General features: G+C 37.5%; 3 protein-coding genes across 4 annotated transcripts in view; 2 read left to right on the top strand and 1 right to left on the bottom strand.

Moving 5' to 3' along the window:
- The first annotated feature begins 6 nt into the window (after positions 1-6).
- LOC112456524 (F-box/LRR-repeat protein 4-like) lies at positions 7-1,462 on the top strand. Its single transcript, XM_025019120.1, has 4 exons — positions 7-102; positions 192-543; positions 636-996; positions 1,138-1,462. The coding sequence occupies exons 1-4, from the start codon at positions 46-48 to the stop codon at positions 1,460-1,462; spliced, it is 1,095 nt and encodes a 364-aa protein (XP_024874888.1). The 5' UTR covers positions 7-45.
- A 1,943-nt stretch (positions 1,463-3,405) lies between these two features.
- Positions 3,406-6,074, top strand: LOC112456526 (mitochondrial enolase superfamily member 1-like). The gene is made up of 6 exons (XM_025019123.1): positions 3,406-3,541; positions 4,198-4,315; positions 4,382-4,500; positions 4,582-4,736; positions 4,860-5,443; positions 5,565-6,074. The coding sequence occupies exons 1-6, from the start codon at positions 3,458-3,460 to the stop codon at positions 5,894-5,896; spliced, it is 1,392 nt and encodes a 463-aa protein (XP_024874891.1). The 5' UTR covers positions 3,406-3,457; the 3' UTR covers positions 5,897-6,074.
- Positions 6,075-6,269: 195 nt separating this feature from the next.
- The window catches only part of LOC112456525 (protein bric-a-brac 2-like), a 52,986-nt gene continuing 47,181 nt past the window's right edge, over positions 6,270-12,074 (bottom strand). Inside the window, exons 4-9 of one of the 2 annotated variants that reach the window (XM_025019121.1) lie at positions 11,422-11,694; positions 10,710-10,839; positions 10,201-10,353; positions 8,833-9,171; positions 8,105-8,555; positions 6,270-7,783 (exon numbers count right to left, since the gene is read on the bottom strand). In XM_025019121.1, the coding sequence (XP_024874889.1) occupies positions 7,579-7,783; positions 8,105-8,555; positions 8,833-9,171; positions 10,201-10,353; positions 10,710-10,839; positions 11,422-11,694 (1,551 nt within the window). In that variant the 3' untranslated portion in view covers positions 6,270-7,578. The remainder of the gene's footprint in view (positions 7,784-8,104; positions 8,556-8,832; positions 9,172-10,200; positions 10,354-10,709; positions 10,840-11,421; positions 11,695-12,074) is intronic. The other variant, XM_025019122.1, reaches the window with a different exon arrangement.

Below are 12,074 nucleotides of genomic sequence, written 5' to 3'. Positions count from 1 at the left end.
AATGAAAAGACATCTGTACTTCTTAGGAAGGTAATCCCTGATTATATGAATCGTATTGATGAATCCAAAGAGCTATCACCTGACAGTTTTTCTGCGCTTTCTGTAAAGTATTCTAAGAAGTCTATTTCTCATAATGATATTTATTTCAATGTTATCTCATGTACTAAAGTTTTGTGTTTTATCTTTTGCAGGATGAAGTAATTCTAGAAATATTAAAGCACTTAGACTTGAAGACGTTATGCCTCATGAACCAAGTAAATAAGCGCTTCAATAATTTAACACGGGACCCTCTACTATATACACGTTTGAACATGCAAAATATCTCTTGTCGTATTTATTTTTATGATATACTTTGCTACTTTACACCTAGATGTGAATATTTGCAACAATTAGATCTTGCAATATGTTACTTTTCTTCTTCGCATTTCGTGCAATTTCTGGAGAATTGCGGCAGGCATTTAACGCACTTACGATTCACTGAATGCAGATCTGTCGACAATGATGTCTTATTCAAAATTTCAGAGATATGCAAGAATTTGAAAGGTATATATATATATATAAAGATATATATAAAGATTATACAAATATCAAAATTATTGTTAAGTTGCATGTATGACCAATATATATTTTTTTAGAGTTGGTTCTGACATTTCTGATAGATATTGAAGGATATTTTGATAAGGAAGGTATTTCATGTCTCGAAAATCTAGAGAGCCTGGAAATATTGGCACTTGAAACAACAAAAATAGAAGTTCAATGTCTTTGCAAAATACTGCAAAAAAATAAAGGAATGCGTGAATTATATTTGTCCAACTGTTTACTTAGGGGGAGTTACAGTAAGGAGGAGTGCCCAATCGACACCGTTGCAATAGAGTTAGGAAATTCGTGTCGGGACTTGCAAAAAATACATTTATATAAAACAGATTATATTACATCGAAGTGTATTAATGCCCTTGCTGACTGTAAGAATTTACGAATAGCAAATCTTGATACAATGTATGTGCTACATTTTCTTTCAAAATGTATATTACGTATTCTTTATTAAAATTTGTTTCTCTTACAAGATTCTTGAAAAAGTTACTTTGATTTTATTCTTGTGATTAAAGTTCTGTAATAATTATATGGTTCTTGTTACAGAATGGATTACCCGAGAAGACACCTTATTGATGATAGCTTAAGCAGATTGCTTTCCTCCTGTCAACTGCTGGAAGAAATATATTTGAATCATATTGTCTTCACTGATCGCAATTTGAAATTACTGGCGGAGTGCAAAAACTTGAAACGTTTACATCTAAAATACGTAGAATTTGTAACACCTGATAATGTTTCCATTATTCTCGAGCAATGTTCTAAATTGCAACAGTTGGTCCTCGAAGTCCACAATATTAGCCCGTATTTGATTAACCAGTGGAAGAAAAGTCATCCACATGTGTTATGCAGCGAAAAGGGAGTATATATGTGAATATTTCTATCGAATTTGATTCAAAACCATAGAAACTTATTTATACTATCGGCATAAGTGTCAGTTCAACAAAGTACAACCGATTTGAGAGTAAGTGTGTTTAAATTCTTATTAAAATACAGTACAGATATGTTATTACCAAATAAAATAAACAGGGACTTATAGATTATTCTTCGAAATTACATAAAAATCAGTAGAAAACGGATGCTATTCAAAATAATACAAATTGTTAAAATCTCGTCAGTAAATTTCTTCTTATAACTTATTAATAGCAGCTTATTCTGATTGTTTGATTGAATCTGTTTATATCTAATAGGTAGTTTCTTTTTTGATTATATTCTGGCTAGGCCAACAAAATGTCATGAAGTCTTTAGATACATATACATATCGCTGTGCATGAGATACTACCGTGTATTTTAATAAACAAATTTTATTAATATCACAATATTATAATTATTTAGTAATAGTGAGAAATATATTATGCATTCGTTCGGTGTTCTTTTCAAATAAAACGAAATTTATCTACATTATTTTGCGAAATAATTTATTTAATTAACCAAGAGGCATGTATTAGTTTATAGATATAAAACAAACCTTGTCTATATGTATAATATTTTTGAATATTAGTTCAGTGTCGCGCGTCGGCATTTGGAGCTTCCTCTTTCTGGTTTACCATTATGTGACAATAACGCAAATCATTTTTTCGTCTAACTCTTTTCGAGAAAGCATTTCCTGCATTCACAAGCGCATGGCATTGTAAATGTAAAGATTATATCATTCGAGATTCCGTTGAGTGTCGCCCGTTGGCATCTGGAGATTTCCTCTTTCTCGTTGACGATCGTTATGCAAGAGCATTTTAAGATTTTTTATGGTCTAATTCCCTTCGAGTAGTAAAAGACACGTAGCAATAATATAAAGATACTTTCTGAGAATCGGTCAGTATCGTGTGTCACTTATCGGAGCTTCGTTTTTTTCCTCGATCGTTATTGTGCAATAGTATTCTATAAATTTTTTTATTTTTTACTGTTTAATTCTTTTCGAGAGAGCATATGCCTTGTGTTAAGAAACGCATGGCATTGTCAACATAAAGTTATTTCTCGTAAATCGTCTGTGTCGTCTTTCTCGTTTTGGCCTGCCATTTATACAAGAATTATATTTTAAAATTATTTTATCGTTTAATTCTCTTGAAAAAATCATGTTTTATATTTTATATTATCAAACGCATAGGATTGGTCGCGTTCAGCAGACCAAGCCGCTCAGTAGCAGTCAAACGTGATTGGCTTTTACTTTTAGAACCAACTAATTAACGCAGAGTGTTAATAAGACGAACTCAACAGTTGTGCAACAGTTGTGTCTGCTGAACGCGCCCATTGCCAACATAAAAGATATTTCTCGAGATTCGTTTACTGTCGCCTGTCAACATTTATTGTAGCCTTTTCTCTTCCTCTTTTGATAAAATAAGTAGACAACGGCAAAATAGACAAAGACGAGTCCGACCAAATCGCGGCGTATCGTCGCGTGGCGATTTCGAAATTCGTTAATCTGAAACTCATGTGTCAAAATCATAAATAGTTAAATAATAAACTACAAATCAAATTATGTATGTCTATTTAAATAAACATTTAGTAATGATAAGAAGTATGAAAATTATATTAAAATGCAATCTTGATAATAATGCGCAAAAATTTAAAGCAAGAATGTTTTATGAATTTGAATAGTTCATAAGATACACTCAAAAATCGTGAGTATGCGAAATAAGGCTTATAAGTTATAGACTATTCTTGGTCCAAGTTCTTCTATGTATACATATATAAACAGAGATATTTACCTCATATAACATAGGATAATATGCGATATTTATTGTGGTAGGTATGTATTGGGGTATGAAAGGGGGGTAAAGGACGTTTTCTCGCGAACGTTATTCCGAATCACGTTATTATTATCGTCAGTTTTGCTCGTCAGTTTTGCAAGTAATTTACTGCGCGATACAGGAAAATGAGCCGCAAAATCACTGATATTGTGGTGCACGATGTAAGATTTCCGACATCAGTGCGGCATGAGGGATCAGGCGATTCAATGGTATGCATTGTAATATATCAATTTTCATAATTTTCTAACGTTAAAGTAGCTTATTAAGTATCGTTTATTTGACCCAACTGGCCAATTTTATTTAAACAACGCTACGTTTCGACCGTAGATTTCGTTTCTTTTCAAGCGTCTGGATACAAGTTATTAATTATTTAAGCATAACGCCCAAACAACGCGACATCTAAAAAATAATTTGTGCGTTGAGATCCAAGGAATTAAATAAAAATAAAAATGTACGTTGGAACGACATATTCTTTAGTCCTTCGACGATCGAACGACTAAAGAATATGTCGTTTCAATGTACATTTTTATTTTTATTTAATTCCTTGGATCTCAATGCACAAATTATTTTTTAGATATGGCGTAGTTTGGGCATTATACCTAAGTAATTAATCATTTGTATCCAGACGCTTGAAAAGGACCGAAATCTACGGTCGAAACGTATAATAGCGTTGTTTAAATAAAGTTAGCCAGTTGGGTCGAATAAACGATACCTAAGCTGATTTTTTCATTATTCATTGGCGATTTAAATTCTCATTTTGGCTGTTAATAAAATAGACTTTATTCGCGCACATAATCCGCTTTCTATATCTCCAGATCGTTAAGCGTACAGTTAACGTAATCAACTTTTATTTGTAATATCATAGCTTGATCGCGTCGACCATTCTTGCACGTATGTAATACTCGACACAGTCGACAACACTGACACCACGAAATATCAAGGATATGGCATTGCAGCCACTCTGGGAAGAGGAAATGAATTAGGTAAGTATATTAACGCTGACACTCTCTCTTTTTCTTGTTTTCCATTATTGATAATAAATTTTACAGTGGTGCAAACGTGCAAGCTCATGTTCGAACTCCGAGTGAAGAATCGAACGACCGAGGAGATCTATTCGGATTTTGCAAAATTTTGGAGAGAGTTAACGACCGATGTGGAATTACGATGGGTAACGAAACGAATGATGTGCAACTATCAATTATACTAATTAAACTGTTATGACTCAAAGAGTGTAATTTCGATATTTCAGCTAGGACCGGAATGCGGTGTGGTACACCTAGCTACGGCAGCAATCGTGAACGCATTGTGGGACCTGTGGGCACGTATCGAGGGTAAACCTGTTTGGAAGCTGCTTGCGGACATGACCCCCGAACAGCTTGTTTCCACGGTGGATTTTAGATACATGTGAGCGAAAATCTTTCGCCCGACGTTCGTGGCTTCGAATAAACTTGAAAAATATATCCAACTACATTAATATTTTACATTAATTATATTATATTAAATTTTGGACATTTTTTACATGTGCAGTACAGACGTGGTGACCAAGGAGGAAGCGATACAAATGCTCAAGGAGAATCAGGATAAAGAGAAAAAGGAGAAGACCCTACGAAGCGAAGGGTATCCGACGTATACGTCTGATGTTGGACGGTATACTTTGCGCAAACAACAAGTTAGAAGTGCCTGCAGCAAATTCAAGAAACTCGACTTTACGAGTTTCAAGACTATCGTGGGTCCCCAAGTCCCCGAGAGCGAGTATAGGTGTAACGTGATACGCAGCGTGGTAGGCCGTAAAGTGAGATTGATGGTGGACGCGAGTCAAATCTGCGAAAGCGCAAACGAGGCGATAACTGTTGTGAAAGGTATCAAGAAAACTCGTCCCTATTGCATAGAAGATCCGACGTCTGCCGACGATGCCCTAGAACATTCCACAATACTAAATGAGTTAAAAACGCTTGAGGTGAAAGTGACCTGCGGTAAAACGTGCACAAACCGCGTCATGTTCAAGCAATTCTTGAAAATTGGCGATACCGATTTCTGGAGTATTAACGTAGGGAGGCTCGGCGGGGTTAACGAAGCTCTGGCTGTATATTTTATGGCGAGGAAGCATAATAGTAAGTTTGCGATCAATGACAATTACTTCTATTACATTTTAATTATTTTAGAGAGTGATTATCTTGTGGAGTCGATTTTCGCTGAACAAAATAAAACAACTTTTTTTTTTTTTACTTATAGAACCGGTATGGGGTCATGCTGGTGGAGTGGGCTTGGGCGAGATGATTCAACATCTCCAAATATGGAACCATATTTGCTTAGGTGCACGCACGGGCACGGACACCGATGGTATGATAGAATTTGTCAGTCATCAGCACGGATACTTTGTGGATCCTGTATTCATTAGAAACGCTCATTACCTACTGCCTCAACGTCCTGGATTTTCAACTCAACTTAAGAACAAATGCATTACACGGTGGTCTTATCCAGGAGGTACACGATGGAAATTTATAATTCAAAAAAAGAAAGAAGAAAAAGAAAAAGAAAAGCAAAAGAAAAAGAAACGAACTTAAATATCAACATTATTGATAATAGTATGAAAATATTTGCTTTGCCGACATAGCTAGGTATGGAATTTTTTGATAAAAACGATATATGAAACGAGCGCATATTTTCTGATTAAAATACTGTAAAATGCATTCATTCTGAAATATATACTTAATATTCAAAATTGTGTAGCACTATCCTATAATAAACATGTAATCTTTCATAAGCTGTGTTAGAAATGTTTTTATTTTTACACAACTGCTGCTTAAAATCTTTAGTTATATAGAGCTGATTTATCTACTTAATATAGAAAATGAAAAAAGGGAAAGACTATTAGAGACTTGTACAAATCGAACGCTTCTTTGATTGCATTACTTTTTAATTTAAAATATATATAAACTGTACATATATATATATATATTTATAAGTAGCATATATCTATATGTATATTTGTATGTAATATAGTTGATGTGAGCATGATAAATTAATAATGTGTGTAACGTATTTATACGAGTGGCAGTTGAGCTGAGAGGGAATCTTAAATTTTCCTAAGAAACTGTTAAAAGCCATCTACCTATTCCGTAAATATTTACCGTCTCATCTTTCGCGGAAAACTTATTTTTTTTTTAAATCCCTCTTTTCGTTAACAGAACAAATAAAACAAAAAATCAATAACGCAAAAATTAATAAAGACCCTAATCATTATCAGTCCGTTATATGGAATATGTTTTAAATTATTAGCACATAAGTTCTTGTAAAACCCTTCATGTTGTAATACTAGAACAGCCGTTCTGCAAACAAACATGAGTTGTTTTAATTTCTGAGTATCAATTCGCACTTAATTAATTTTATCCAATATAAAGAAATAAAATGCGCTTGCTAATTTCGCGCAAAATAAAACACGGGGACAAGGCGTTAAAAGAATAAAATCGTTCGTAAATTCTTTAAATTTTGCCCTTAATATCATTTCAGCCATTCGTGTATTATAACAAATTGCTTTTCTCGTTACGTATTCCAATTTTGTCGATAGCACTAAATTATATATACGCTCTCTCCCGTCTCTCCCCTTGACACATGCTCACGAGTGTATCCTCGTTATGTGAAATTATCATGCAAGAAACACTCTTCATTTCGATAATTTACTATGTGAGTTCTAATGTCTCATTTGGTAATGATGTAAAACGTAAGATTGTGTTAAAATTATGTTAAACGTTAGACTTTGAAGGTACCTTCAAGAAATTACTACAACCTTTTGTTGTTGATCGTAATAACAAATAGCATCACTTTTTTGCACGATTTCGCATAACAGGATACTGTCGCCCTGTTGTTCGTAATATCTATTCCTCACCTTCATAATGACTTACATGCTAAAAGTAGTTTTCGTTGGGGCACCCCCCTCGGTCTCTGTACAGTGTGCTTTTTTATAAATAATTCTTATAAATTAGTATAATCTACGTTTGTTGTTCCGACATAAAAATCATACAATGTACATAATGCTTGCTTACGGCGATCCACTTTTAATACTGCGGGTAAATCTTCGTCCTTCGCTACCTGCGTTTTTGCAATGACATTCTCTCTCCGATCGGTATCTAATCTTTTAGAATCCCGCCCGCGCGTGTTTGCTTAAAGAGTTGTTTGAGGAGCTGCCGCCGCGAATCGAAAAGTTCGGAGCTTAAGCTAACTTAATACTCTAGTAAAGAGGTAAGTTTCAGCTGCCCGGATAAGGCATTTGATCTGGAAGGGCGGACGAGTGATTCTGGTTGGGGCTTTGATGGAAATGCGGACTGGTGCCATCCTGCGAGAGGTCGCCGACGACGGGTTCCTCGTATTTGCCTCTCTTGAAGCGCCCGTACAGTGACGAATACGGTAGATTGTAGTGGATCGCCGCTTGATTTATGCTCATGTGCCCTAATCTGCAAACAGAAAATTCATGAGCAACGTTCATAACGTGATTATTTAATTTGTGTTAGAATCTTGCATTAAAACCAATGAAAGTTCATCCGTGCTTAATAAAATTTAAACTTTACAAAGAAACTGAAATATTTGACAATCCATTTTAAGTTTTTCCAAAATGTATATACAATAAATAAAATACACAATAAAATTAATTTAATCCATATTATGTTATTAAATTTTCTTGAATGAAATCGTTGAGAAGTATATCAATCTATCAATGCATCAATTTTATTAAATATATATAGAAACGTGCGATAGAGGAAGAGTATTTATTGCACCTGACGGCCTCGAGAGCTTCAGTCATAGCGTCTTCGCTCCACGGCGTGGGATTGCTCCTGCTAAGCTCGATTCCTTCCCGCTTGCATCTTCCGTATAGAGTCCCCGTAGGTATACCGAATTCCGTCGACGCTCTCTGCACGGAGGTCTGACCAGATCTTATTGCTTCTAGGGCGCGGTCCAGATCGGCCGGCGTCCACGTAGTGGGACTCGCGTTGAACGGCGCGGCCAGCCTGATGCCTTCTCTCCTGGCGATCTTGTACAATGTACTGGAAGGTATGCCGTACGCCTTGGACGCCTTGTTAGCCGAAATGGAGCCAGTGCGTAACGCCTCTAAAGCGTTGTTCAAGCTCTCGTCGCTCCAGGATTTCGTTGGGCCATCTTTCTTCGGCGTGTCGATGCCCAATCGATGTGCCCGTTGCCACAGAGTCGTCGAGGGAATACCGAATGTTGCTAAGCGTTCACAAATTTGCACATTAAATTTAATTCGTACACGGTATTGTTAACGCTATAAATTATATTTTTTAAATATTGGATTTAATCCGTTCTTAGTTTTTTTTTTTTTTTACACGAATCGTTGTACGCATAATTACGCATATTAAATTACTTGGCTGATAAATTAGAAATTATAACTCTATATATAATGTAGAAGAAAAAAAAAAAGCCTCCAACTGAGTCAAATTTCTTTGAACGAGTAACAATTGAAATAGATTCGGAATGTATTTCTTACCTGAAGCTTTCGTCAGGCTCATGTTGTGATTTCTCAGCGCCTCTAAAGCCGCGTCCATGTCCTCTTGCGTCCACGATTTTGAACCGTGATGATGCGAGCTCGACTGTCCGCTGTGCCCCCTCGAATTGTTCTCGCCCGAGTCCGACTGGCCGGAGCTTCCCGACGGCATCAGTCCCAGCAACTCCGGTGTTATCATCATCATGTTGTCGCTGTCGGCGGCGTTTTTCGAGCTCACGCTCGCCCGATCCGACATGTGGCTGTCTATGTCGATCGTGTCGGAGGAGTCCATCGTGTGCAGCGTCTCGAACTTGATCTTGACGCTGTCGCAGTTCTGAATCTCTGCGAACAGATCGCGGGAAACGGGCATGACACACCGCTGCTGTTGGCGCTTCGTACCGGGGAAACTCGACATAACTTTCGCGACGGTATATATCTTCGCCGGGGGACTCGCGAAAGTTGCTCGGTAAGCCTCGATGGTACCTGAGGATCGATAAGCGAGTCGCTGTCGAAGGCGAAACTGGACGCGGAAGGACGCTAAATGAGGTTGCGTGGGCTGCTGCTACAGGCCGAGCAACGCAAATCTAATCGCGACCAGTTAAGCGTGATTAGGCCAATTATTTTGATTCCCTGTCCGCCTAATGACCGGCTGCACTTTCAGCCTAGCAGTGTTTCACCCCACGTCGTGCCCTCACGTACGGGGGACAAATGAAAACGTACACGACGTTGAATGCACCGAATAAACGGGAGATTTCTATCATCACGCGATGGCGAAAGACACGATGATCACCTATACGTTATTGGAATTGGATATATTTGGTCATCGAAGCGTAGAGTCTGCGGAAGTTCTAAACCGCGTTGAGTCGGTAGAGAACTTGCGAAGAAATATTTTTAGCTCAAACGTCATAGATCTATCAATGCAGTAGAATTGACATAATTAAATAAATTATTTTATAATCTTTCTGCTCTTCTCCGATGAATTTTTCAATAAGGTTACACATATGATTACTAAACTTTATCATCTCGAGTGGAAATTGTATTTTTACCGCATTTTGCGTGCTGAAAAAGAGGCTTTTATAGTTCTTAAAATATGCATATCGCTCTCCCTTTATTGCCCTTTTGTACAAAGAAGCGAGACATATGCGTCTCTTTTCCAACATCTTTTCGCAATTAAGTCCGCTGGGAAATTCTGTCTTAGTTTCATTTCGTGCTGTTTATTAGCAAAAATTGACAAGAGAGGAATTAATTCGGAAGGGATTAAAGGTGATCATCTCACTTCGTTTTACGCTCTATGTACAATTGCCACGATCGTCGTCGAGAACCGCTATTCTCGAGTAAGAAACGGTACTTAAGAAACGTAAAGTTTTATACCTGTATGATGATCCGGGTCCCTCAGGTGAGTGATGGTGGTGCCGACCAGGGTGGCGCTGGGTGGGGTGGGTTGGGTCTCGGGGGGCAAATCGACCTCTCCGGGATCCGGATGGTGGCCGTAGTGCCCTAGCCCTGTGTGACAGAACATGTCACCTTTTTATTCGACGTGAAAAGGGTCCGTCCGGATCGATCCTAAAAATGTTAAATTGCCCCACACCTGGAAGCTTCTGAATAATCGCGACGCAAGCATATCTTCCATCTTTTTTTTCCTTCCAAATCTGGTCATAAGTGAAACGCAAAATGTAATACACATAATGCACTATAAAAAAATATCATTTTAAAAAAATATCAATAAGTAAGTAGAAATAAAAATTAATACAATGTGTAATTTTTATCAAAATAACGAATTAGTCTACAAAAATTCACGTCTCACGAGAAAGAAGATGAAAAGAAAAATAATAAAGCCTAAAGTCCAGGTGTGGGGCAAAAATCTCAGTCGATCTACTTACCGTTGTTACTCGTGCCGTTACCGTTGTTGTTGTTATTGTTATTATTATTACGCTGGCAAGTTTCCAGTGCTACTGCTGCTGTTGCTGTCTCCGTGCACTCTTCATCTTCAGCCTGCCAGTCCCGATGGTTCTGCGGAATATCCGGTACGAATTTAGCGTCGACCCTGACGAGATCGAACCGCCCGCCGACACGGGACAGCCGTTACGTTTGTACGATTTCCTCACTTCGTCTTTTTCAACGCGTTTACAAACAATCAATTCTCCGCTGCTATAGTCAATTTGGATAAACTCTACACCGCGATAACTTTCTCGTAATATAAGCGCGTTTCTTATAATAAGCATATATCACGTTATTATAATATTTTCATTAAGCTCGCTATAAGTTTCTATCAGAAATTAAATATTAAACGATGGATCGCGCTACGTTAATAAACTGATGTAATAAATGATCTCAAGTTAGGTAATTAACTTAAAATTTCCTAAAAATCTCAAAACTACATATTATATTAGAAATATATGGTTAAGTAATTAACTTAATGAAATTTTCTAAAAATCTCATAACTACCATCATATTATAAATAATTATAAACGCTAATCAATCTTTCCGCTCACACAACGTTAATTGGATTTAAGTTTTCGTAATTCAGTGCTACAGTAGTTGAGGATCAAGAAGCTTATTGCCAGCTGTATTTCTCAGATCGACGAAGTTTACCTCTTTGTTATCGCGGCTGTAATCGTTGTTGGCCTCCTCCTCTTTGTAGCGATCGTAGTGTCTCGGATCGGTGGCGCGCGGCTCGAACGCGGGCCGCTCGATTCTGGGTCTCTTGTACCGCTGATGGTGCTTCTTCAGCTTCGTGTAGTTCAACCTCGGGGTGCCGGACTCCCTCGGCGGCGAGCTCAGGCTCACGGGTGGCGGACCGTCCCTGTTCTCCGGCACCTCGCACAGGCCCTTGATCTTTAGCTGGTCGGCCGTCTTCAAGAGCGACTGTGGAAGAAACGGAAAACTAAGTCGTCGAAAGTCCAACGTGTAACTTCAAAAGTAACGAGTCGCGCATTTGCGACGCTATATACCTGCGCGACCCGTACTTTTATAAACTTATTTATAAGAATACACAAACAGTGTGTTCTTTACACACGAACAGTTTACAGTTTTCAGGTTTCTTATTCTCTTTAAAAATATTATTAACGCTGCGCGGACACCGTGCTTTTGGAGCACTCATTCGGACACCCTGGGACTTCCAAGTCTAAAAGGTTTTTGAAAGCGTTTCTGTGTTACAAAAAAAATCAATAAAAATTCACGTATCATCTTTAAGGTTTCAAAAAGTGATTTCTATACTTATCATAAGACCGGAATTGTGTTACAAT

This window comes from Temnothorax curvispinosus, unplaced genomic scaffold, assembly GCF_003070985.1.
Source record: "Temnothorax curvispinosus isolate PA1 unplaced genomic scaffold, ASM307098v1 QBEX01006933.1, whole genome shotgun sequence".
Lineage (NCBI taxonomy): Eukaryota > Metazoa > Arthropoda > Insecta > Hymenoptera > Formicidae > Temnothorax > Temnothorax curvispinosus.
Note: the sequence above shows the minus strand (reverse complement) of the source record. Positions and strands in the feature narration are given on the sequence as shown.

Bases quoted from the DNA above. Each gene is read 5' to 3' on its own strand.
- LOC112456526 (XM_025019123.1), top strand. From the start codon at position 3,458: ATGAGCCGCAAAATCACTGATATTGTGGTGCACGATGTAAGATTTCCG. The intron at 3,542-4,197 runs GTATGCATTGTA...GTAATATCATAG, and splicing joins AGGGATCAGGCGATTCAATG to CTTGATCGCGTCGACCATTC. The intron at 4,737-4,859 runs GTGAGCGAAAAT...TTACATGTGCAG, and splicing joins ACGGTGGATTTTAGATACAT to TACAGACGTGGTGACCAAGG.
- LOC112456524 (XM_025019120.1), top strand. From the start codon at position 46: ATGAATCGTATTGATGAATCCAAAGAGCTATCACCTGACAGTTTTTCT. The intron at 103-191 runs GTAAAGTATTCT...TATCTTTTGCAG, and splicing joins ACAGTTTTTCTGCGCTTTCT to GATGAAGTAATTCTAGAAAT. The intron at 544-635 runs GTATATATATAT...ATATTTTTTTAG, and splicing joins GATATGCAAGAATTTGAAAG to AGTTGGTTCTGACATTTCTG.